General features: G+C 43.2%; 1 protein-coding gene across 2 annotated transcripts in view; it reads right to left on the minus strand.

Moving 5' to 3' along the window:
• The window catches only part of Xpo1 (exportin 1), a 55,159-nt gene extending 29,746 nt beyond the window's left edge, over positions 1-25,413 (minus strand). Inside the window, exons 1-4 of one of the 2 annotated variants that reach the window (XM_004665519.2) lie at positions 24,606-25,413; positions 15,142-15,273; positions 5,175-5,276; positions 1,276-1,348 (exon numbers count right to left, since the gene is read on the minus strand). In XM_004665519.2, coding sequence (XP_004665576.1) covers positions 1,276-1,348; positions 5,175-5,276; positions 15,142-15,267 — 301 coding nt within the window. In that variant the 5' untranslated portion in view covers positions 15,268-15,273; positions 24,606-25,413. Of the gene's footprint in view, positions 1-1,275; positions 1,349-4,029; positions 4,094-5,174; positions 5,277-15,141; positions 15,274-24,605 lie in introns of those variants that run through there. The other variant, XM_045147257.1, reaches the window with a different exon arrangement.
• Between the last annotated feature and the right edge of the window lie 248 nt (positions 25,414-25,661).

A 25,661-nucleotide genomic window follows, 5' to 3' on the forward strand; every position in this document is an offset into this window, starting at 1 on the left:
AAAATGCTAATTAAAAAAAAAAGAATATGGTCAGGACCTCAAGCAGCTGCAAACAAACTCCAGACACATGCACCACTTTGTGTACATGTCTTTGTGTGGGTACTGGGAATTTGAACTCAGGCTGTCAGGCTTTATAAGCAAATGCCTTAACTGCTGGCCCCTCTCTCTCCAACCCATCAAGTTTTGGTAGGTTGGAAAATTTTTGTACATCCCATTATTCAGAAGGTTAAGTTAAGGGAGATGTGAATCTCAGCCCAACCTAAGATGCACAGGGAGATCATGCCTCAAAAAAGAAACAAAACAAACAAAGAAACAAATCTTGGCCAGGAATGCCGGAACACACCTTTAGTCCCAGCACTTGGGAGCAGAAGTAGGAGTATCACCAAGAGTTCAAGACTAGCTTGAGACTACATAGTGAATTCCAGGTCAGCCTGGGCTAGAGTGAGACCCTGCCTGGGCCAGAGTAACGTACCATTTGAAAAAAATATTTTTTGAAGTGAATAGGAATGAACAATCAGCAGATTATCTGTCTCCTTTTCAAGGGGTATTTTGTGGGATTTTCCATAGATTAACTTTACACAATAAACTATGCTAATAAATCAGACATTGGTGGTTGGAGAGATGGCCGAGTGATCAAAGGGGTTTTGCTTACAAAGCCTGCATAAGGTAGCACAAGCATCTGGAGTTTGCTTGCAGTGGTAAGAGGATCTAATGCATCCATTCTTTCTGCCCCTTTCTCGCTCAAAATAAATAAAATTGATATAAAAATTTAAAAAAATAAACATCCCATAAGGCAACATCAGAAATGTGCAAGTCTTGATTATTCATACTTGGTTTTTTTCCTTTAGCCCAATTAAACTTGCATTTTGTTCTATGTATTCATATTTCTTGTACTTACTGTTCTGTGAACTTACAACAAAGTATTAAGAGCACATTCAAGTTTCATTTCCTTCTGATATGAGGTATACTGGAGATGACTTCATCCCCCACAAAGGGAGGCAGAAATAGAAGGACTGCTCTGGGTTCGAAGCCACCCTGAGGCTACATAGTGAATTCCAGGTCAGCCTGGGCTAGAGTGAGACTCTACCTCAAAAACCAAAAAGATGCTCAAAGCTGGGTGTGATGGCACATGCCTTCGATCCTAGTACTCAGGGAGCACAGAAAGGAGACTGCATAGTAAATTCCAGGTCAGCCTGGGACAGAGTGAGACCCTACCTCGAAAAACCAAAACAAAAAAAAAAAAAAAGAAAGATTCTCAAATTTCTCACTACCTACCTTCACACTGGTTCCTTGGAAGAATCTTCCACCTTGTTTTTATCACATTTTCCAAAATTTGTAGTCCATAATACTGAAAATCGGAGAATAGAATTATGTGAATATATTGCCACAGGACTGGCAACTTTAGGGATTCACAAACAGACAGACATTCACACATGTATATCTAAAATTTCAGAAACAATATGCTATCAAGTTTAATTACATATATTAAACAAGGATCTATTCACCCATATACTGAGATTTCATGCATTTTCCTCATTTTACTGTTTGCTACTCTACATAAGGTCCTGCTGTTTATACATGCTCACACCAGGACGAAGAACCATATAAAAAGCCATTTAGCAGCCAAATGGGCTATCTGTAGAAGGAAAATAACAGCCAGATACGTATTCACAGCATAAAAGACTGCTCATAGGCTCATATTCATTATTAACACAACCAGGCTCCAAAGAATTTAGTAAGCTTGGATGCTATCAAGCTTCCTACCATTCTCTAGCAGTTATAAGCTTTCAGCCAAATATTAAGGATTGTCATAGATACTTTTTTAAGCATCACTGGTGTGTTACTTAAGGAGCAGCAAGACAACCCATGGATTTATTGTAAATCTTGTTCCCCACCCTTATATAGTTGCTATTACTACTAATTTAAAGATAAACTTTTGTGCACAGTCAAAATACACAAATGCATGTTGCAATCTGTATCTACCTTTCAGATATTCCGCCCTAAATATGAAGTTGTAATGGAAAGTGTAGAAGTTTTTTTTTAAAGACACCACTTGAAAGGAATTTTGTCCCTCCTGCTGATTATGCACTCTAAATAGTCAACAATATTTTAAAAATTTTAGTGTTTCAGGAGTTTCCATCTAAAATGATTACTATGACCAATTAGTGTGGATAGACAGGAGGAAGAAAAGGGACAAAAATGTGGTATGCTTTATGCTTTAACTGAAGAATTAGGGAAGAATTAGCTGTAACACCTGAAAGGTAAACTTAATGATATATAGACACATAACCTCAGATTGCAAGTTTTGGCTGAGAATAAGAGTTCATCTTTAAAATGGTTAGTTATTATACACAATAAAATAGGAGCATTAGTATTTCAACCAAAGGGATCATATGAATTCTCATTTTACCCAAAGCACAATATAGACTGTCCCAAACTATATTGTGCTCTAACAAAATGTTTTTGCTGTTTTCTTTCATTTTGACAATTCACTTTCTAGAAAAATTTGCCATCTCTACTCCAATCCTACATTTGCAGACATTCCTTAAAAGTTTCTAAAATAAATGCAAGGCCAGAGAAAAATTCTGAAATTGCAAATTTGGTGCCACTGCAGTATTTCATAATCAGCAGTAAATAGTGAAGCTTCCTATTCTGTTCATGTTGATAAGAACACAGTTCTCTATAAATCTTAAGTCTCAGAAACATATTAAGCAAATTAAAAAAACCTAAAAATAACACTAGCTTATGAAAAATACTACCCTACATATTTTCTTTAATTTTCAAGCCAAGATCAGATGTCAAAAGCTTTGTAGAGCCAAAGCAACACTGTGTAACAGAGTATTTTCTCTTGCTAAGAACCAAAATAAATAACACCAAGGCTAATAACACTAAGAATCAAAACCTGCCATAAATGTTATCTGAATTTTTAAAAAATGCTGGGCTGGGGAGGTAGCTCAATGGTTAAAGGTACTTGCTTGCAAAGGCCTACAGACCAAGTTATAGGCCCCAGGGCCCATGGAAAGCCACATGCACAAAGTGGAAGATGCATCTGGGGTTAGTTTCTTGGCAGCAGCATAAGGTTCTGGCTCACCTATACTCTCAAATAATTAAAAACAAACAAACAAAAACACCTGAGAGGGTTGGAGAGATGGCTTAGAAGTTAAAGAACTAGGTTCTATTCCCTACAACCCACGTACGGTAGATGCACGTAGTGTTGCATGCATCTGGACTTTGTTTGCAGTGGCTAGAGGCCCTGGCACACCCATTCTGTTCCTCATAAATTAAATAAATAAGTATTAGAGCAAGTCTAAGATAGCTGACCAAATTTCCTAATTGAAAGAGACTCCCTTTTGCTTTTATACTAATCCATATAATGTATCTTCCTGACTGGTTAATACTGTTGACACCTAGATCCCCAATTTCCTAACCCCCAGTCTTTATTGCAATTGTAAAAAAAAAAAAAAAAAAGGTAAGATAAGTGTGCTGAAAAACATTCATATCTAATCTTTCTACCAAAAAAAAAAAAAAAAAAACAAAAGGGTTGAATCAGGGAGCTCAATAAGCATTCCTCATTAGTGATCAACAGGGTGTGCCTACCACCATAATATCCTAAGGCCCAACTCTTCTTCAACAAACAAATATTTAATATATGAAACTCAAGAAAAATAATCCTTATTCTTTTGGGAAAAAAAAGACTGGTTCAAAATATGAAATAACAGCCAAATCTGCAGGCCAATGATAAATCACTTCAGAAATACCCATAAATTATCCATATACTCTAAAAAACTAAAACAGACTTGTTCTTTATCTCAGATCTTGAATAATCCACTGCTGAGTTATGAGGATGAGGGACAGATAACAGCAAAGACTGTGAAAAAAAATGCAAATGAAATGATCCCTATGGTAGAAATTTCTGAGCCCTTAGAAATACTTATTTTATGCATTGAATTCCCCTTTCCCCACCCACCACCCATGAAACAAAAACAATTGATGAACAGAATTCAGTTAAAGGGAATCAAAAGGGTAGACCTTGTGGAGGCCTGCCGTCAAAGCCTAGCTGTGTCAGTTGCACAGGAAGACACCCCTTTTCTTCCTATTACAAGCAATCAACATAATGGAACATTATGATTAATATCAGGTAGTGTTAACATCTTTAAAGAAAAAATTTAATTGCATAAAAGCCAAATGTCATAGTGCATAAATTTAGCACCAAATCATTTGTAATTTATGTAAATTGAAGATTTCTTTACCTGTTGCTTTCTTTCTGTTCCTCTAATCATCTCATTTTTCACAAGACAAATTTTGAGTTTTTAAAAATACTGCTGATAAATCAACTTAAACATTAGTAATCTCTGTCAGTATAAAAAGCAAAATTTACCAGGCAAGCAAACAGGCAAACACTATTATGTTACTTAAGGTTAGCACTTTGAGGAAGTTCTGGGCTTATTTTTGCCTTAAAATTTACAAGATGTCAAAACTAATTAATATTTTAAAACTTCAAATTAAGACAATCTGATTTCAGAAACAGATGTGAACATGGCTGTTTTCTGTTTTAACACAATGTCTATAAAGTAGAAACCGTTTGTGTACTAAACAGAAAGCCATGGTACTTTATTACTTTAAGGCAGTTTAAAGAGAAGCGTGAATCATCAGCACAAAACAGTCAAACACATTTTGATCAACCCTTCTGTTCAAACTTATGAAAAAAGGACCTGAATCATAACATCTTCAATTGCAAATAAAAGCTGAGTGCATTCAAAGCATTGGTACAACTGAGTAGGGTGTTAAGCTGTCCACACTACTTGGTGTTGGAAGTGACTAGGCCTGTGTTATATTGATTACTTGCCCAAAATAATTCGCTGATAGTTTCATCTCTGGATACTATTCAAAATGTATGCTACATTTATTTAGACCTATATACATATTCTTAAAAAAAAAAAAAAACAAGTAAAACAAAAAAGCACCATCTTGCATACTAGTCCCAATTACATAATTTAAGTCTTAATTCTTAGGACTATTTGCAAGAATTAAATCTATGTTTAAGAATAATTTTGAAATGTTAACAATATAAAATGATTCCATAACAAATGCTATACTATAAATGAGATACCTTCCTCAAAGTTTATGACTGGAAGAAAGAAATAAATGTGTTTTTAAAACCACCACTTGCTTACTTTCGTGTTCATATTCTGTGAAAATTCCAATATTGTGTCGACTCTTGTCCATGCATCAGGATGTTCCTTTAAATGTGTCAGTACTTCTTGAGCCATTCTTTGCTAAAATATACAAAAAGAATTTTAAGCGATATTTTTCTTTGGAATTTCTTAATACATACTGATGAAGAGACAAATTATAACAAGACAATGAAACTAAACACTTCTGATAACATTTTGAGGCATGAACTCTTCCAACATTGACAATGAAGGGGGAAAAAGAAATATTAAGTTATCACTACTCCTAAATCTTTTTTTTAAATTAAAAATGAGGGCTGGAGAGATGGTTCAGCGGTTAAGGCACTTCAAAGCCTAAAATCCAGAGCTTGATTCCCCAGTACCCACATAAAGCTAGATGCATGAGGTGGCACACACATGTGTCTGGGATCTGTTTGCATGGTTAGAGACTGTGGCCCACTCATTCTCTGTTAAGCACAAAATGGCAAAGCATGATGCCAGCCTAGAAATCAGAGCACCAGGAAGTTGAGACATAAGAAAAAGAAAAGACAGTCTGGCGTGGTGGCCCACATCTTTAATCCCAGCACTCAGGAGGTACAGATAGGAGGATCACTGTGAGTTCACAGCCATCCTGGCACTAGAATGAGTTCTAGGTCAGAGTAGAGTGAGACCTTACTTCAAAACAACAACAAAAAATAATATAGGCCGCATGCAGTGGCATACACCTTTAATCCCAGCATTTGCCAGGTGGAGAAAGGAAGATCGCTGTGAGTTCGAGACTAGCCTGGGACTACACAGAGTTCCAGGACAGCTTGGGCTAGAATGAACACCAACACCACCAACAGCAAAATAACATCTCTAGTCCTCTGAGAATCTTGTCATGCTTTCATACCCTGCTTCATTGTGCATGAAATACGTAGGAATGAAAATTAGTGTTCCCTTTTACTTTTGGCTCATAAAATTTGTTGAGACAAACTTAAGCTTTTTTTTTTGTTTTTTTTGAGGTAGGGTCTCATTCTAGCCCAGGCAGATGTAGAATTCACTATGGAGTCTCAGGGTGGCCTCAAACTCACAGTAATTCTCCTAACTCTGCCTCCTGAGTGCTGGGATTAAAGTCATACACCACCATACCCAGCTAGCTTTTTGACTGTGTGCTTCTAGTTTTAAAATTTATTCACTCTATAACTTGATTGATTCCCTAATAATATTTTCATTCAAGATTATGTAGCCAGGCGTAGTGGAGTACGCCTTTAATCCCAGCACTCGGGAGGCATTGGTAGGAGAATCGCTGTGAGTTCAAAGGCCAGCCTGAGACTACATAGTGAATTCCACATCAACCTAGACTAGAGTGTGACCCTACCTCGAAAAACCAAGAGTCCTTTGACCATAATCACGAATAGTCTGTCCTTTCCCCATCCCACTAGTTCTTTACTTGCCAAATAGTTGCTCTTCTATTTAAGCAAAGTTATGTAAATGGTCTGGGAAAATATTCTTGTATAAAGACCCTTGTGAAGAGAGGAATAACCTTTTGTTAAGGGAGCAGAACAGTAGGCAAACCTAGAAAGAGTCCCAACTGTTTGTTTTTCTTGCTCACACTTGAGGGAAGAACTTCCACCTGCTTGCACACTACTCCATCCCTCCACCCCTTGGAATATGAAGCATACTTTCTGGATGGAAGGAAATGAACACTAACGTTTTATGAATGTGATACATTTCAGATCAACTTTGCATCCCTTAGAGAATCTGGGAACAGAGCAAGGATGCTTCAGTGCTCTCAGAGACCAATGAGCTCCATCCTTGCTTTCTGACTTTAAATACCATCTTACCTAAAATTTCCACACAATATAGACCAATGGTCAGATTCCATATCACCATAATCATTTACCAGTTCATTCCTAAGAACAGCTGGTTTAAATTCTAACACACAGGAACTTCTGAGGCAGTTAGGGCTACCCCTTCAGACAGGAGAATGAGAAATTGCCTAGTACTCCAAAGTAAAGTTTCTTAAGCATCAATACCTGCCTGATTCTTCCTAATCTCTTTTTTTCTTAGAGGAGTTTCCCCTCACTAGAAATCTGATATGAAGATCAGAGTAAGATTGCAAGGTACCTAAACACCTGACACAGGAAATGGACTAACCAGCTGACCCCACCAATGAGTGCACATTAAAGATCACAACAGGATCATGAGGTCATTCTTCCACTATCAGGTCATTCTTCCACTATCCTACCTACTTAATATGAACACTGCTTTCTTTCTTACTCCTAAGATAAATCTTTTTAGAATTAAAAAAAAAAATAACTGAGTGTGGTGGCATACACCTTTAATCCCAGCACTTAGGAGGCATAGGTAAAAGGATTATTGCTGTGAGTTCCAGGCCAGCCTGAGCTATATTAGTGAGACCCTACTTTGAAACACCAAAAGATTTCCAAAATACTACCACAACAATCTGGGTGTGGTGGCACACACCTTTAATCCCAGCACTTGGAAGTAGAGGTAGGAGGACTGCTGTTTGTTCAAGGTCAGCCTGGGATTACAGAGTAAATTCCAGGTCAACCTGGGCTAGAGAACCTACTTCAAAAAAATTAAAAGCTAAAAACAGGGACCAAGGGCTATAAAGATGGCTTAGTGGTTAAGCACTTGCCTGTGAAGCCTAAGGACCCTGGTTCAAGCCTCAATTCCCCAGGACCCACATAAGCCAGATGCACAAGGAGGTGCACGCACCTGGAGTTCATTTACAGTGGCTAGAGGCCCTGGTATGCCCATTCTCTATCTGCCTCTTTCTGTTGTTCTTAAATAAAAAGGGACCAAGAAGATGGCTCAGCTCAGCAGTTAAAGACATTTATTTACAAAGCTTGTCAGCTCTGGGTTCAATTTCCCAGCCACCTCATGTACAGCCAGGTGAACACTCATTTCCAGAGGCAGCAGCTCCTTGTGCACACCCATACACACATGCGCAACCACAGGTACACACATAATGAGAAAAATTTTTTAAGCTGGGAATGGTGGCACACTCAAGAGGCAGGTAGGACTGCTGTGAGTTAGAGGGCAGACTGAGACCACATGGTAAATTCCAGGTCATTCTGAGCTAGAGACCCTATTCAGAAAAAACAACAAAAAAGTGGCAAGTGCCTTAATGGCTGAGACAACTCTGCAGCCTAGTTTTTCACTTTTAAAGATCACTTTATAGCTAACTGGGCTGTTCTTCCTATTTCTATTACAATTTATAAACACGAGCACAAACCGTAAAAGAAAACAAATGCTTGATGTCAAACAGCAAAACGAATCACAGTTATGAATGATCTTATATTGCTGTTAAACTTTTTTGTTTGTTTTGAGGTAGGGTCTCATTCTAGCCCAGGCTAGAGGCCCTGGTGTGCCCAATCTGTCTTTCTCACTATCTGCCTCTTTCTCTCTCTCAAATAAATAAATAAAATTAAAAATAAAAAATAAGGGGACCCTAATATTCTAGTGTTAAATACTTACTATATTATTTCTATAGGCCAAAGTTCTTTCTTCCCCCCCTTCCTCCCTCTCTCCCTCCCTCCCTTCCTTCTATCAACTCTCTTTTTCTTTCCCCTTTCTTTATTTTTGGGTTTTCAAGTTAGGGTCTTGCTCTAACCCAGGCTCATCTGGAATCACAATGTAGTCTCCTGGGTAGCCTTGAACTAATGGTAATCCTCCTACCTCTGCCTCCTAAGTGCTGGGATTAAAGGCATGTGCCTTTCTTTATTTAAATTTTTTGAATAGAAAGATGCATGGGGAGGGAGGGAGAGAATATGAGGTGCCAGGGACACCAGCCAGAGCAAACAAGCTGTAGATGCATGCTTCACTTTGTGCATCTGGCTTTCATGGGTTCTGGGGGAATCAAACGTGTGGGTTTAGGCTATGCAGGCAGGCACCTTAGGTTCTAAGCCATCTTTCCAGTACTCCCCTCCCCTGGTAAAATTTATTTATTAGAGTAAAATGCAGGTGGGAGGAGAGATTGTGTGCTTTTCTTGATACAGATTATTTCGTCATTTTTGAGGCAGGGTCTCACTCTAGTGCAGGCTGACTTTGAACTCAGCCTCCCAAGCACAGGGACTGAACCCTTGAGCCACCATACCTGGCTCTATCTACAAATTCAAAAATAATAATATTTAGTTTTTCCATTCTTCAAAACCTGTTAGGCACTGGGGCTGGACAGATGACTAAGCAGATGAAGGCACTTGCTTGCCTGCTGGCTCAGGTCCATTACCCAGTACCCACGTAAAAAGCCAGATACACAGAGGTCATGTGTCTGGAGCTCCTTTGCAACTGTAAGAAACCTTGGTGCACCCATATTCATACTCTCTCCACCAATTTTTTGTTGTTGTTGTTTGATTTTCAAGGTAGGGTCTAACTGTAGCTCAGGCTGACCTGGAATTCATATGTAATCTCAGGGTGGCCTCCCAACTCACAGTGATCCTCCTACCTCTGCCTCCCAAGTGCTGGGATTAAAAGGATTGTGCCACCATGCCCGGCTCCACCAACATTTTTTTAGCTTTTTTTTTTGTTTTTTTGAGGTAGGGTCTCACACTAGTCCAGGCTGACCTGGAATTCACCATTTAGTCTCAAGTGGCCTCGAACTCATGGCAATCCTCCTACCTCTGCCTCCCGAGTGCTGGGATTAAAGGCATGCGCCACCACGCCCGGCTTCCACCAACATTTTTAAAATATATTTTTACTTATTTGCAAGCAGGGAGAGGCAGAGACAGCATGGGTGCTCCAAGACCTCCTCTAGCCATTGCAAATAAACTCCAGAGGCATGCACCACTTTGCATCCACAAGTGAATTTTTTTTTTAAATGTATTTATTTATTTATTTGAGAGCGACAGACACAGAGAGAAAGACAGATAGAGGGAGAGAGAAAATGGGCGCGCCAGGGCTTCCAGCCTCTGCAAACGAACTCCAGACGCATGCGCCCCCTTGTGCATCTGGCTAACGTGGGACCTGGGGAACCGAGCCTCGAACCAGGGTCCTTAGGCTTCACAGGCAAGCGCTTAACAGCTAAGCCATCTCTCCAGCCCCACAAGTGAATTTTTAAAAAACTGTTAGGTTGCTGGGTGCAGTGGCACATGCCTTTAATCCCAGCACTAGGGAGGCAGAGGTAGGAGGATTACAGTGAGTTTGAGGCCAGCCTGGGTTGGAGCCAAGACCCGACCCTGAAAAAGCAAAAATAAATAAATAAAAACCTGTTAGGTTCCTACCATTGGTTCAATAAATTTAATTTCCCTTTATTAATAGATATTATAACATTAGCAAAGAAAACAAGTTTAAAGAAGTGGGCCTACACCTTTAGTCATAGTGCTTGGGTGGCTGAGGTAGGCAGATACTACTGAGTTTGAGGCAAGCGTAGGTTTACAGAGAGTTCCAGGTTAGCCTGGGCTACCTGAAGGATTATATATTTATATGTACGTACGTACGTACATACATACATACATATATATATATACATATATATATATATATATTGGTTTTTGAGGTAGGGTCTCACTCTAGCTCAGGCTAACCTGGAACTCACTATGTAGTCTCAGGGTGGCCTTGAATTCACTGCGATGCACCTACCTCTGCCTCCCAAATGCTGGGTTTAAAGGCATGGCCCACGACATCCAGCAGAAGGAGGATTATATTGGGCTGGATAGACAGCTTAGTGGCTAAATGATTGCTTGCAAAGCCTAAGGATCCAGGTTCTATTCTCCAGTACGCTAGATAGACAAGGTGACACATGCATCTGTAGTTTGTTTGCAATGGCTAGAGGCCACTGTGTGCCCATTTTCTCTATCTTCTTGCCCACCCCCCCAGTAAGTAAAAAAAAATAATTTTTAAAGGATTATATTTAGGGGCTGAAAAGATGGCTTAACAGTTAAATGCTTGCCTGTGAAGCCCAAGGACCCTAGTAGTTCAAGGCTCGAGATTCCCCAGTACCCACCCATGAAGCCAGAAAAACTACTACAGCTGCGTAGCTAACTACATATATTATGCCCACTTAGCACCTGTGTTTATGCCCATATATTAATGCTACTATTATTTTCTTCTTTTTATTTTCTATCCCTTTTGGTTTTTTTTTTTAGAAAAATCTTTTTAACTTATTTAATTTACTTACTTATGAGACAAAGAGAATGGGCACACCTGGGCCTCCAGTCATTGCAAGACACATGTGCCCCCTTGTGCATCTGGCTTTCGTGGGTCCTGGATAATTGAACCAGATCCTTTGGCTTTGCAGGCAAATGCCTTAACTGCAAAACTATCTCTCCAGCCCCTTTTTTTGTTTTTCAAGGTAAGGTTTCACTCTAGCCCAGGCTGACCTGGAATTCACTATGTACTCTCAGGTGGTCCTCCTATCTCTGCATCTCGACTGCTAGGAATAAAGTCATGCGCCACCAATCCCAGACGTTTTGGTTTTTCAAGGTAATGTCTTGCTCTAGCACCAACTGATCTGGGGATCATCATCTCCCACCGCCCTCACTCCCTTCTTTCCAACTGGTCTCTCCTCTATTTTGATGCTATAGTTTCCCCACCCACTGTGCAGCAGGTCTTGTGTATATAGTATTATCAGGCACTGTAAGGTCATGAATAGATCATTTCATGTCTGGAAAACAGCACTGTAAGGAAGGAATGCTCCGCTTCCTGTGGCTCTTATGTTCTTTCCACCGCCTCTTCTGCAATGGTACCCGAGCATTGGAGGGTGTGATAGACAGGTCACACTAAGTGCTGAACACACCACTGTCACTTCTCAGTACTATGCTAAGTTTTGAGTCACCCAAGTGGTCACCACCATCTGATAAGAGAAAGGCTTCTCTAACCAAAAATGAGAGTAGCTGCATGTGGTGGAAGTAGGTTTCCATATGGCTTGTGCACATACTCATTATGTCTTTTAAAAAATGTTTTATTACTGGTCATGGTGGTACATGCCTTTAAGCACAGCACTTTTCAGGATGGGTTCTAGAAATAATATTAAGGATCCAAGAGTAGCTATTCTTTTTAAAGTTCTCTTTTATTTACTTGAATAAGAGGAGTGTGTATGCATGTAAGAGTGTGCAGGTCTCATGGCATTGTAAATGAACTCCAAACACAGCAGCCATTTTGTGCATCTTGCTTTACATGGGTATTGGGGAACTGAACCCAGGTTGTCAGGCTTTATGCAAGTGCCTTTAATTGCTGATCCTTCTCCAGCCCTTGAGGCTGATTATTAGGGCTTGGGAGATGGCTCAACAATTAAAGGTACATACTTGCAAGCCTGTTCACTAAGCCACAATATTTAGGCAAAGCAGCACATGCATCAGGAGTCAGTTTGCAGAGGCAAGAGGCCCTGGTGGGTACATTCTCTCCTTTACCTTTGCAAAGAAAAAAAAATTTAAATGTTCTTTTGAGCCGGGCATGGTGGTGCATGCCGTTAATCAGAGCACTCCGGAGGCAGGAGGATAGCCTTGAGATAGAGGCCACCATGAGACTACACAGTGAATTCCAGGTTAGTGTGGGCTAGAGAAAAACCCTACCTTGAAAAAAGCACAAAGTTCTTTAAAAAACTGTTATATTGGGGCTGGAGAGATGGTTTAGAGGTAAGCTTAAGGACACAGGTTCCATTCCCCTGTCTCCACATAAAGCCAGATGCACAAAGTGGCACATGCATGTGGAATTCTTTAGCAGCGGCTGGAGAACTTGGAGAGCCCATCCTTTCTGTCTCTTTTGGCTTGAAAATAAATAATTTTTTTGTGTGTGGGGGGGAACTATTACACTGAGCTGGACATGGTAGCACAAGCCTTTAAATCAATCCCAACACCTGGAAGGCAAGCCTGAGACTACATAGTGAATTCCAGGTCAGCCTAAGCAAGATAGAGAACCTACCTCGAAAAACCAAACCAGGGGATGGAGGGATGGCTTAGCAGTTAAGGCGTTTGCCTGCAGCGCCAAAGGACCTTGGTTCGATTCCCCAGGACCCATGTATGCCAGATGCACAAGGTGGTGCATGCATCTGGAGTTCGTTTGCAGTGGCTGGAGGCCCTGGTGCACCCATTGTCTCTCCCTCTCTCTGCCTCTCAAATAAATAAATAAAAATAAAGTAAAAAAAATTAAAAAAAGAAAAGAAAAAGAAAAACCAAACCAAAAACCAGACACCACCACCACCCAACAAGGAACCTATTATATTAAAATAAGTGTCATGATATTTCATAAGTGAAAGAGAATATGCATGACTAGTATTTACTTATTTTTCTTTTCCAATTATTTATAAATAATACTGTCCATGAGTTTGAGATGAACCTGAGACTGCAGAGTAAGCTCCAGGTTAGCTTAGGCTACAGGCCCTGGTGCACCTATTATCGCTCTACCTCTTTCTCTTTCTCACATATATAAAAAAAACCTCTTTAACAAATGCACAAAATTCAAATAACGAAGCATTCTTACTGAAAAATTTTTAACAAATGTCTGGAGTACTTCTGTAATTTAAATGTTTAAAAACAGACTAGGCTAGCTGGTGTAGTGACACATGCCTTTTTAAAAAAAAATGCTTATTCCAGATGGCAGTGACCACTGGGGTGACCTAAAAGGCAACAGAGTGCTAAGAAGAAATGATAGAGGAGTACTCAGCCCTGAAACATCTCTATCATACCCTCCAAGGCTCAAGGTCTATTGCAGAAGAGGTGGCAGAAAGGATGTAAGACCCAAGAAAGGGCACCACTCCTTACTTACAACTGCCCAGACAGAAATCAGCCTTGATATCCATGACCTCACAGTGCCTAGCAATACCTTCACAAGACCCTGCTAATAGAGAAAAAGATGATGACATCAAAATAAAAGAGAGACTAATGGGGAGAGTGAGGGGATATGATGGAGAGCAGAGTTGTGAAGGGGAAAATGGGGGACGGGAGGGAAATATAATGGTTTATTGTAAGTGTAGAAGTTGTCAATAAAAAAATTTAAAAAGGAAAAAAAAATGTTTATTTATTTGAGAGAGAGAAAGGCAGAGAAAAAGAGAATGGGCACACCAGGGCCTCCAGCCACTACAAACTCACTCCACAGACGCGTGCGCCTCCTTGTGCATCTGGCTTACGTGGATACTGGAGAATCGGATTGGGATCCTTTGGCTTTGCAGGCCTGTGGTGCATGCCTTTAATCCCAGCATTTGGGAGGCAGAGGAGGGTCTCTGTGAGTTCAAGACCACCCTGAAACTCTAGTGAATTCCAGGTCAGCCTGGGTTAGAATGAGAAACCCTACCTTAAAAAAAAAAAAAAAGGCTAAGCCAGCACTGGGCAGGCAGAGGAGAGTTTTGACCACCCTGAGACTACATAGTGAATTCCAGGTCAACATGGAATAGAGTGAGACCCTACCTCAAAACAAATACACATCCACCCACCCACTCAGAACAAATATAGACTGAAGCCCAAATATATTAAGCATATGTAAAAGTACATAAACCTGTAGTATCTAACAAAGCATTTATTTATTGAGTTCTATTATTGTATTAGAGAGATTAAGTTTGAGAAGGAGAACAGAACAAGCATATTCTTTTTTTAAAATTGTGTTTGTTTATTTATTTATTTGAGAGCAACAGACAAAGCGAGAAACAGGCAGAGAGGGAGAGGGAGAGGGAGAGAGAGAGAATGGGCACGCCAGGGCCACCGGCCATTGCAATCGAACTCCAGACGCATGCACCCCCTTGTGCATCTGGCTAATGTGGGTCCTGGTAAATCTAGCCTCGAACCAGGGTCCTTAGGCTTCACAGGCAAACGCTTAACCACTAAGCCATCTCTCCAGCCCAGAACAAGTATATTCTTAAATTTCCCATTCAACCATTTCCAACATGAATGTATTTTCCATGTTAAGCCTCATTACAGTTAGTATGTAATTCCACATTCACATTAACTATAGAATACTATTTTAAAATATGGTAATTTATTCAACAACTTTGGTCTATTTACTAATTTTATAAAGCTTTGGCCAGCTACTTTACCTGGGCTCCTTCTCCATGGTATAGGCAATTCACCACATTGTCTAAAAGGTTGATATCCAGTTTTTGGCTGAAATCGAGCAGCTGCCGAGCTGCATGGTCTGCTAACATTGTCATAATTGCTGGCATAGATTACTGAAAGAAAGAACAAATTGAAGTCACCTATGAATTTCTGCTGTTAACATTCCCAACTTTTCATTCAAGTTATTTTACTTCAACTCTGTTCTTACAAATACTTTATAGAACTCATGTAATTATTATAAAATTGATAATAACAGAGGCAAAGTTGAATTATCTAGCTACTCCATAAGTATATTACCTGGGGTTTAACTTTTCTTGCGTACTACTAAATCTAGTTTTAAGATGATCCCATCATTAAGATTTTATGCCCCCCCCCAAACTGTTAGTACAAAGGGTTTTGTTTACTTTATTTATTTGAGAGCAACAGACACACAGAGAGAGAATTGGCACGCCAGGGCTTCCAGCCACTGCAAACGACCTCCAGACGCATACGCCTCCTTGTGCATCTGGCAAACATGGTCCTGGGGAATCGAGCCTCAAACCGGGGTCCTTAGGCTTCACAGGCAAGCACTTAACCACTAAGCCATCTCTCCAGCCTTTTTTTTTTTTTTTCGCCTGTTCTTTTCTGAAGACAGTGTCTTGTTAGCTGGACTCTAGCCTAAAATATAACAGTGATCCTCCTGCCTCCCCTTCTTGAGTACAGGGATCACAGAATCTTGAAACCATGATCAGGCTGGTTACAAGAAGTTTGGGGGACCTCACTCTAGCCAAGCTGGCCTTAAACTCATAGCAATCCTCCTACCTCTACCTCCCAAGTGCTGAGATGTCATGCACCACCTCTCCAAGCAGTTTTTTAAAAATTAAATTATTTTAATTACTTATTTATTTGAGAGAGAGAGAGAGAGAGAGAGGAAAAAAATGAGAGCGGGCGTGCCAGGGCCTCCAGCCACTGTAAAAAACTCCAGATACATGCACACCCTTATGCATCTGGCTTACATGGGTCCTGGAGAACTGAACCCAGATCCTTTGGCTTTGCAGGCAAACGCCTTAACTGCTAAGTCATCTCTCCAGCCCCAGTTTTTCTTTTAGTATTTTATTTATTTGGGGGGGGGGGAGAGAGCGGGAAGAAGAGAATGGGTATACCAGGCCCACCAGCAACTACTAATGACTGTGAGATGCATGCGCCACCTTGTGCATCTGACTTATATGGGTAGCCCTGGGGAATTGAACCTGGGTACTCCGGCTTCATAGGCAAGTGCCTTAACTGCTAAGCCATCTTTCCAGCCCAAGGAATGTTTTTTCTTTTTTTCCGATATAGGGTCTTGCTCTAGCTCAGGCTGACCTGGAACTCACTAATCTCAGGCTGGCCTTGGAAGTCCTAGTTTTCTTTTGGTTTTTCAAGGTAGGGTCTCACTCTAGCTCAGGCTGACCTGGAATTCACAGTGGTCCTCCTACCTCTGTCAAGTGCTGGGATTAAAGGTGTGTGGCACTACAACCAGCTTACCATACTTTTACCATGTAGGCCAGACTGGCCTAAGATTTGTGTGTAGCCAAGGATAACTTTGAATTTCTGATTCTCCTGCCTGCAACTCCCAAGTGCTGCTGTGATTACAAGTGTGAGACACCACCACACAAGGCTTAATGCATGCTAAGCAAGCACTCTACCAATCTGAAATAAATCCTAAATTACAGGCAGTTTTTTTTTTTTTGAAGGGAAGTTGGAGTTCATTAAACGAGGTGCACACCTTTAACCCCAACACTCAGGAGACAGAGGTAGGAGGACTGCCATGAGTTCGAGGCCACCCTGAGACTCTACAGTGAATTCCAGGTCAGCCTGGGCTAAAGTGAGACCCTACCTTGAAAAAACAAAAAAAAAAACAAAAAACAGTAAAACATAAAAAGCAAAAAAGACCAGGGCATGGTGGCACATGCCTTTAATCCCAGCACTTTGGAGGCAGAGGTAGGAGGATCGCCATGAGTTCAAGGCCACCCTGAGCTAGAGTGAGACTCTACCTTGGAAAAAACAAAAAAGGGCTGGAGAGATGGCTCAGCAGTTAAGACACTTACCTGCTAAGCCTAATAACGTGGGTTTAATTCCCCAGTATCTATATAAAGGCTAGAGGCAGAGTTGCACATGAATCTGGAGTTTGCAGAACGAGAAGCCCTGTTGCATCTGCTCGCAATCTCTCTGCTTGCAAATAAATAAATACTAAATATATGTTTTTTTAAAGCCTGACATAGGCTGGAGAAATTGTTTAGTGGTCAAGGAGCTTGCCTGTGATGACTAAGGACCCAGGTTAGATTCCCCAGTACCCATGTCAGCCAGACAGAAGCACAAGGTGGCACATGCATCTAGAGTTTGTTTGCAATGGCTAGAGGCCCTGGAACTCTCATTCTCTCTCCTTGCAAATAAATAAAATTAAAAAATAAACTCAGTGCTGGAGAGATGGCTTAGCAGTTAAAGTACTTACCTACAAAGCCAAAGGACTCAGGTTCCATTCCCCAGTACCCACATAAAGCCAGATGCACAATGTGGCACATGCATCTGGAGTTCATTTGCAGTGGGTAGAGGTCCTAGTGTGCCCATCCTATTTGCCTCTTTCTTGCACTCTCTCCAATAAATAAATAAATGCTCCACACAAGACTTAAGAAAATAAGTTCATTAAATTAAAAAAGGACCTACAGCTGGAGAAATGGCTTAGTGGTTAAGACGTTTGCCTACAAAGCCGAAGGACCCAGGTTTGACTCTCAGGACCCAAGTAAGCCAGATGCACAAGTAGGCGCATGCGTCTGGAGGCCCTAACATGCCCATTCTGTCTTTATCTGGACCCCCCACCTGCCTCATTCTTTCCCCCCCCCAAATAAAAGAATATACTTTAAAAATGACCCAAGCCGGGCATGGTGGCGCAAGCCTTTAATCCCAGCACTGGGGGGAGGGGGGATCGCCATGAGTTCAAAGCCACCCTGAGACTACATAGTTAATTCCAGGTCAGCCTGGACCAGAGTGAGACCCTACCTCGACAAACAAAAACAAACAAACAAACAAAGACCCAGGTTTGCTTCCCCAGTACCCACGTAAAGCCAAATGCATAAGGTGGCACATGTATCAGGAGTGTGCACTGGTTATAGGTTCTGGGCATGCCCTTTCTCTATATGCCTCTCCCTCCTCAAATAAATAAATAAATAAATAAACACTAACGATATAAAAAAAAAATCTCGGGCTGGAGAGATGGTTCAGTAAAGGAACTTGCTTGCAAAACCTAAAGACCAGAGTTCAATTCCCCAATACCCATGTATGTAAAGCCAGATGCACAGTGGTGCATGTTATCTCTATATATCTACAATTCATGTTCTGTAGCATGAGGCCCTGGTGTGCTGTTTATCTCCCTCCCTTCCTCTTTCTCAACTCTTGCAAATAAAATAAATCATAAAAAAAAAATCTTAAGAGAGCCAGGTGTGGTACAGCATGCCTTTAATCCCAGCACTTGGGAGGCAGAGGTAGGAGGATTGCCTTGAGTTCAAGGCTACCCTGAGACTACATACTGAATTCCAGGTTAGCCTGGGCTAGCAAGATCCTACCTCGAAAAACAAAAAACAAAATCTTAGTAATAATTCTCTTAAGCTCTACGGAATTCAATTTCTACACTTAAACAACTCAAATGTTACTTTCAACCCTCAATAACTTTAGAGATTAAAACATCATCTACTCAGCAATATAGTATCAAGCCTGTAATCCCAGCACTTGCAAAGTAAGGCAAGTGGAGCTCTAACTCGAGGCCAGTCTGGGCTACATATACATGGCAAATTCCAGACCAGTGTGGCCTACATGGCAAGATTCTGTCTCAAAGTCAAAAGCAGGAAAGTTGGGAAAATACATGGTTCAACATTTGCTTGTAAAGCCTGCCCACCCAGGTTCAATTCTCAAGACACCTGAATAAACCAAACAATTCAAAAACTGGTGCAACTGTCCTGGTATTCATTTAAAGAGGAACTAGATATTCTGGCATGCCAACACACAAATAAAACATCAAAAGCCTCTACAAACACATAAATTTCTCGACTATAACAGAAATCTTAAGTACCAGGCATAATGGCAGACACATGCAATGCCATGCTATGGAGACTGAGCCAAGATTGCCAAAATTCAAAGCCAGCGTGAACTATAAAATGAGACCTTACCTAAAAAGGGACAGAGGGGTAATGGGGACAGGAACTATAACTATGGCACTCTCCTAACACTATGGTATTTTGATGCAAAAAAGGGTCAAAACTACTGATTCAACCAGTCCAACTTTATAGTGTCACTGGCTTTGAAGAAACAGCAGGGGAACAGGGCATAGTGGCTTATGCACGGGGAGGGTGAAGCAAATCACTTCATGCATTACAGGCCAGCCTACATTAGAGTGGGATGGATCCTGCCTCAAAAAACACACAAAGCCTGGCATGGTGGCCTTTAATCCCAGCACTCAAACAGGTAGGAGAATTGTCCTGAGTTCAAGGCCACCCTGAGACTGCATAGTGAATTCCAGGTCAGCCTGAGCTAAAGCAAGACCCTACACATCAAAAAACAAAAACACAAACAAACAAACAAAAACAAAAGACCTGGCATGAAGACATGGCTTAGCAGTTAAGGCACTTGCCTGCAAAGCCAAATGACCCAATACCCATGTAAGCTAGATGCACAAGGTGGTGCATGTGTCTGGAGTTTGCAGTGGCTGGAGGCCCTGGTGCACCTTCTCTTTTTCTCTCTCTCAAATAAAAAAAAAAATAAAACAAAAATGGAGTCAGGCATGGTGGCACACACCTTTAATCCCAGCACTAGCGAGAGGCAGAGATAGGAGTTGGAGGCCACCCTGAGACTATAGTGAATTCCAGGTCAGCCTGAGCTAGAGTGAGACCCTACCACAGAAACCCCCCTCAAAAGAAAAAGAAATAAAAATAAAACAAAAAAAAAACCCCAGGGGAATGCTCTTTGAATAAGATTTCATATGAACATGGCACATGACTGGTGGAGACTGAGGTAGGAGGAACACCATGAGTTCCAGTCCAGTCTGGGTTGAAGTGAGACCCTGACTCAAAAAAATTCTAAACCTAGCACACAATTTTCCTGATTCATTTTCCCAAAGGCTAACATTATAGGCTTGAGCAGCACCATTCCTGGTTTCTAGTCCAATTAAACAAACATTAAATGTATTTATTTATTTAAAAGCAGATAAAGATGGGGGAGGGGAGAGAAAGAATGGGAATACTAGGGCGGTGACACCACCAACTCCAGATGCTGGATCCACTTTGTGCATCTGGCTTTATGTGAGTACTGTGGATTTGAATCTGGGTTGTTAGGCTTTACAGGCAAGTGCCTCAACCGCTGAGCATTCCCTCAGCCCCCAATGTTTTTCTAAAGTAGGGTCTTGTAACTCAAGCTGACAAACTCACAGCTATCCTCTTACTTCTGCCTCCCAAGTGCAGGGATTCAAGATGTGTGCCACAACTTCAAATTTTAAAAAAAAATTTTATTGTTATTTGAAAGGGAGAGAAAGAGAACGCACCAAGGCTTCCAGCCACTGCAAATTAACTCCAGACACATGCACCACCATATGCATCTGGCTTACGTGGGACCTGGAGAATTGAACCTGGGTCCTTAGGCTTCGCAGACATGTGCCTTAACTGCTAAGTCATCTCTTCAACCCCCACAACTCGGTAGGAGGATCACTGTGATTTCAAGACCACCCTGAGACTACATAGTGAATTCCAGGTCAGTCTGAGCTAGAGTGAGACCCTACCTCAAAAAACCAAAGACTAAAAGAGCTGCCATGCATAATGTCCTGGGTTCAATCCTTGGGGCTGTATATAACCCAGAATGGTGGCACACAAGGTAATTCCAGTATTCAAGAGGTGGAGGCAGGATAATCTCCAATTCATGAACATCCTTGTCTGCATTGAGTTCAAAGCCAACCTGAGTAAATGACACTCAGCCTCAAATAATTAGGCCAAGAATAAGGTTTCAAGGGCTGGAGAGATGGGTCAGTAGTTAAAAGTGCTTGCTTGTAAAGCCTGAGGGCCTTTGTTTGATTTGCCAGTACCCACATAAAGTCAGAAGCTCCTCTGCAATAGCAGGAGGCCTTAGCGCACACACTCTCATCAGTTTCAAAGATGAGCCCCAGTGTTTGTTATACATGCAATCCCAGCAAAGACAGAAGGTCGGCTATAAGTTTGTCATCAGATAGGCCTAGGGTTCCCTAGACACCCGCTCTCAAAACAAAACAAAACAAACCCCCCCCCCAAAAGCAAGCACAAGGCTGGAGAGACAGCTACGAAGTTAAGGTGGCGGTGCTTGCCTGTGAAGCCTAAGGGCCCACGTTCAACTCTCCAAGTCCCAAGTATCTGGAGTTCAACTGTATTGGCTGGAGGCCCTAGTATGTCAATTCTCCCTCTCATTAAAAAGAAGGACTGGAGCCGGGCGTGGTGGCGCACGCCTTTAATCCCAGCACTCGGGAGGCAGAGGTGAGAGGATTGTGAGTTCGAGGCCACCCTGAGACTCCATAGTGAATTCCAGGTCAGCCTGGGCTACAGTGAGACCCTACCTCGAAAAACCAAAAAAAAAAAAAAAAAAAAAAGAGGAGGACTGGAGGGACGGCTTAGCAGTTAAGGCACTTGCCAGAAAAGCCAAGGACCCAGGTTTGATTCATCAGGACCCTCCAAAGCCAGATGCACAAGGTGTGCCTGGAGCCCCTGGCGTGCCCATTCTATTTCTCTCAATTAAATAAAAATAAAAGTACAAAACTGTGACATCTAGGTTAAACATAATGTAAAAATCAAATTGCCCAAAGGGGCACACAGCTGTAACTTTGGAGGTGCAGACCAGATGATCTGAAGCTTCAGGCTGGGGATGATGGCACTTGCCTACAATTCCAGCACTAAAGGCTGAGGAACCCCTTTGAGGTCAGTGTGGAATATAGTGAGACTTTGTCTCAAAAGATAAAAAACAAACAAACAAAAAGCCCCATTATACAGAAGGAATATGTTCCACAAAACAATCTTAAAAATTAAAGGTTAAGGGGCCGGAGAAATGGTTCAGTGGTTAAGGGGACTTGCTTGCAAGGCCTGATGGCCCTGGTCTGATTGCCCAGTACCAACATAAAGCCAAATAGTGTCCCATGCATCTGGAGTTCATTGGCTGCAAGAGGCCCTGGGGGTTCATTTTCTTTCTCTTTCTCTGCTCGCAAATAAAAATATTTAAGAAGTGGGGGCATGGTGGTGCACCCCTTTAATCCCAGCACCTGGGAGACAGACGTAGGAGGATCCCTGTGAGTTCAAGGCCACCTTTAGACTACATAGTGAATTCCAGGTCAGCCTGGGCTACTGGGACCCTACCTCAAAAACAAAAACAGGGCTGGAGAGATGGGTTGGCGGTTAAGGCGCTTGCCTGCAAAGCTAAAGGACCGAGGTTCAATGCTCCAAGACCCATGTAAGCCAGATGCGGGGGGGGGGGGGATTTGCATCTGGAGTTTTATTTGCAGTGACTGGAGGCCCTGACGCCCATTCTCTCTCTCTTTCAAAAAAAAAAAAAATCTTTTATCCCAGTATAGTGGAGCATACCTTTAGTCCCAGGCACATGGGAGGCTGAAACAGTAGGATTGCTGTTGCCAGCCAGGAGTTACAGAGAGTTCCTACCTCAAAAAAATTTTTTTCAATTTTTATCAAGAAAAAAGAAAGCTTTTTTCCTACCCTAGTAAACTCACAGGTAAAAAGTAAACAAATAAAGGATTACTAAAGTGACTGAAAGTTTCACTTTCAAACACGCTGTTTTTTGTGAGTTCTCCGGGCTAGATTCATATGAAAAGTTGTTTCTGGGGCTGGAGAGATGGCTTAGCGGTTAAGCGCTTGCCTATGAAGCCTAAGGGCCTTGGTTCAAGGCTCGATTCTCCAGGACCCACGTTAGCCAGATGCACAAGGGGGCGCACGCGCCCATTCTCTCTCTTTCTCTGTCACTCTCAAATAAATAAATAAAAACGAACAAAAAAACTTAAAATAAAAGTCGTTTCTTATTCCTCACAGTAGTTTGCCAACCCCCGAAGTATCAGTCGTCCTGAGTATTACCCACCTACTTATTCTCGAACTGTACGTAATACAGAAATGGCGGCTTTGGTCAATGCTAACTAAGTACATTTACTTGCCCAAATCAGCTTTCAAACCACTCTTCACTACGAGCAGTGTCCCACCCGCTTAACGTGTACAATGGGGGAGGTAGTGAATAGACAGGGGTGAGGGAGAAGGGTAAACACAAACGCTTTGTCGTTGAGTCCTCTCAATCCTAAACCCACCCGGCTGGATTGCGTATGTATACTAGAGATTATCCCGCCACACAGTGACTTCACAAGGGATTACCAAAATATCTACAATGCCACTTCAAAAGCACCAACACACCACCAGTTTGCCAACCCCAAACCAGAAAAATCGGAACCGTTGCTTAAAGGTTAATTTCCACACTACTTTGAAAAAACAAGTTGCTACAAAGGCAAAGACTAACTTAGGTGTGTGGGCACTCGCCTGCTTCATTCAGTACCAACACGCCTCCCTCGGAAGGCCCGCCCTCCCCTGGCTTCCCACCCGACACGCCGAGCGGCGCTTCTAACTATAGCAGCCCGGAGCACGCAAGTCACCCCGCCCAGCTCCGAGGGCAGTGGAGCGGGCGCCCGAGTTCGCCGCCCCGGCCGTGCTCCGGACAGCGTGGCCTGGGCGTGCTCGGCATCCCCTACTCCAGCACTTGCTCCCCTCCAGCCTACATTGCGAAGGAGAATGGGACATCATCCACTCTCCATTGCTAAGCAGTGAAAGATGCCCCCCAACTTTACCATACACAAGACTCGGGCGGTGACGGGGGGGGGAATACACCACCCGCAGACCCCTCGGAAAACTAACTCATCTTCCCCACTTCTGAGACCAACCCAGCTACCTTACGGGAGGAGCAGGGCTTCGGCAACCCCTTCCTCCCTCCCCCATCCCAAGCTCTCCACCGAGGGGGCCACGTGATACCAGCGGACGTTTCAATGCTGCTGCACTAAATATTTCTGGAAACTTCCACTCCTAATAATTTACAGAGATGTTCCTGAAATCACCCCAACTCTCCCGGCCGTTTGGACTGAGGGAAGCCCTTCTCATCCAGCGAGCCGGAGCTCTCCTCCTTCCCCACGCTTCTCGCCTTCCTTCACCGCCACCCGCACACGCCGCTGACCCTGCCAGCGCTCCCCTCCCGCGGCCGCCTCCTCCTTCCCTCCCTCCATCCTTCCACCCATCCATCCGCCGGCGACAGAAGCGGTTCCATTCAATCGCAGGCTGCGCCGTGGGCCCGCCGCGCCGCGCCCCGCGCCGGCCTCCTCCCGCCAGCCAAGCCAGCCCCAGCCGCGCCGCCGCCCGACCCTCGGCCCCCGGACGCACAGTCCACTTACCCAGAAATTGAACCAACTGCTGCTTCCTTTCCTTGTCCGGGCTTAGAGAGGGCGAGGGAAGGTGGGGAAGGGGAAAGAGGGGATGAAACTAAGGTGGGCTTCACAGTTTCCCCACCTTAAAAAAAAGGAAATTAAAAAGCAATAAAGGGCAAAAAATATATATAAAATAAAATAAAAATAATTAAAAAAATCAAAAGCTCAGTATTTACTATTCCAGGGACAACTCCACCCCACACATACACACACGCGCACACACCCGCCCCACCAAAAAAGGGGAATTAAGAGTGTGAGAAATAAATGCTCCCGCCCGGCTGGGGAGAGAAGGGGGAGGGGAGCGGGGTCAAGCGGCTCGGACCGAGCCCCCCGAGGACCGTCCAGCCCCAGGCGGCCGCAGGCTGGTCGGAGGAAGGGGCGCAGAGTGCACGCGGCCGCGGGTGGGGGGACACGCTCTGCCGCCAGTTGCAGTCCGGCTCCCCCTACCAAAGCGCGGCTCCCTCTCTCACGCGGCCCCGGCGCTGCCGCCCGCCCAGGCTCGCCTAAACTTTCCCCCCTTCTCCCGCTCCTCAGCGACTGGTGGTTCCCCTCCCCCTCGGGGTGGCTGCACGGACTGCTGCGGCGACGCTGGAACGGGCACGGCCGCCGGGGCTGTAGCTACTGTTGCTCTTGCTGATGCCGTAGCTCCCGCTGCTCCTGCCGCGGCCGCTGCAGCCGCTTCTCCCCCTCCTTCTAGTGCCTCAAACTAGGAACCGGTTGAAACCGGTTCAGACTGGGAGATTCCATCTCGGTTGAGTTTTCAGCCCATGGCGCCGCGGAGCGTTTGGAACCTGGGCCTCCGCCCCCAGGCTGCGCACCCATTGGCTGGCTCCGGCCACAGCCGCGCCATCATCCCGTCTCTCATTGGTCCGAACGCCCGTCAATTGCACCTCAAGGGCCCCACACGAGCCGGCCCCCCTTCGGCCCCCTCCTCTTTCCAGCAGTGATTTGCCCGCAGAATGGGGGAGGGGAGGCGGGGCGGGTCCAAAGGGAGTGTGGAGGGAGGTGGAGGGAGAGAAGGTG

This window comes from Jaculus jaculus, chromosome 4, assembly GCF_020740685.1.
Source record: "Jaculus jaculus isolate mJacJac1 chromosome 4, mJacJac1.mat.Y.cur, whole genome shotgun sequence".
NCBI lineage: Eukaryota > Metazoa > Chordata > Mammalia > Rodentia > Dipodidae > Jaculus > Jaculus jaculus.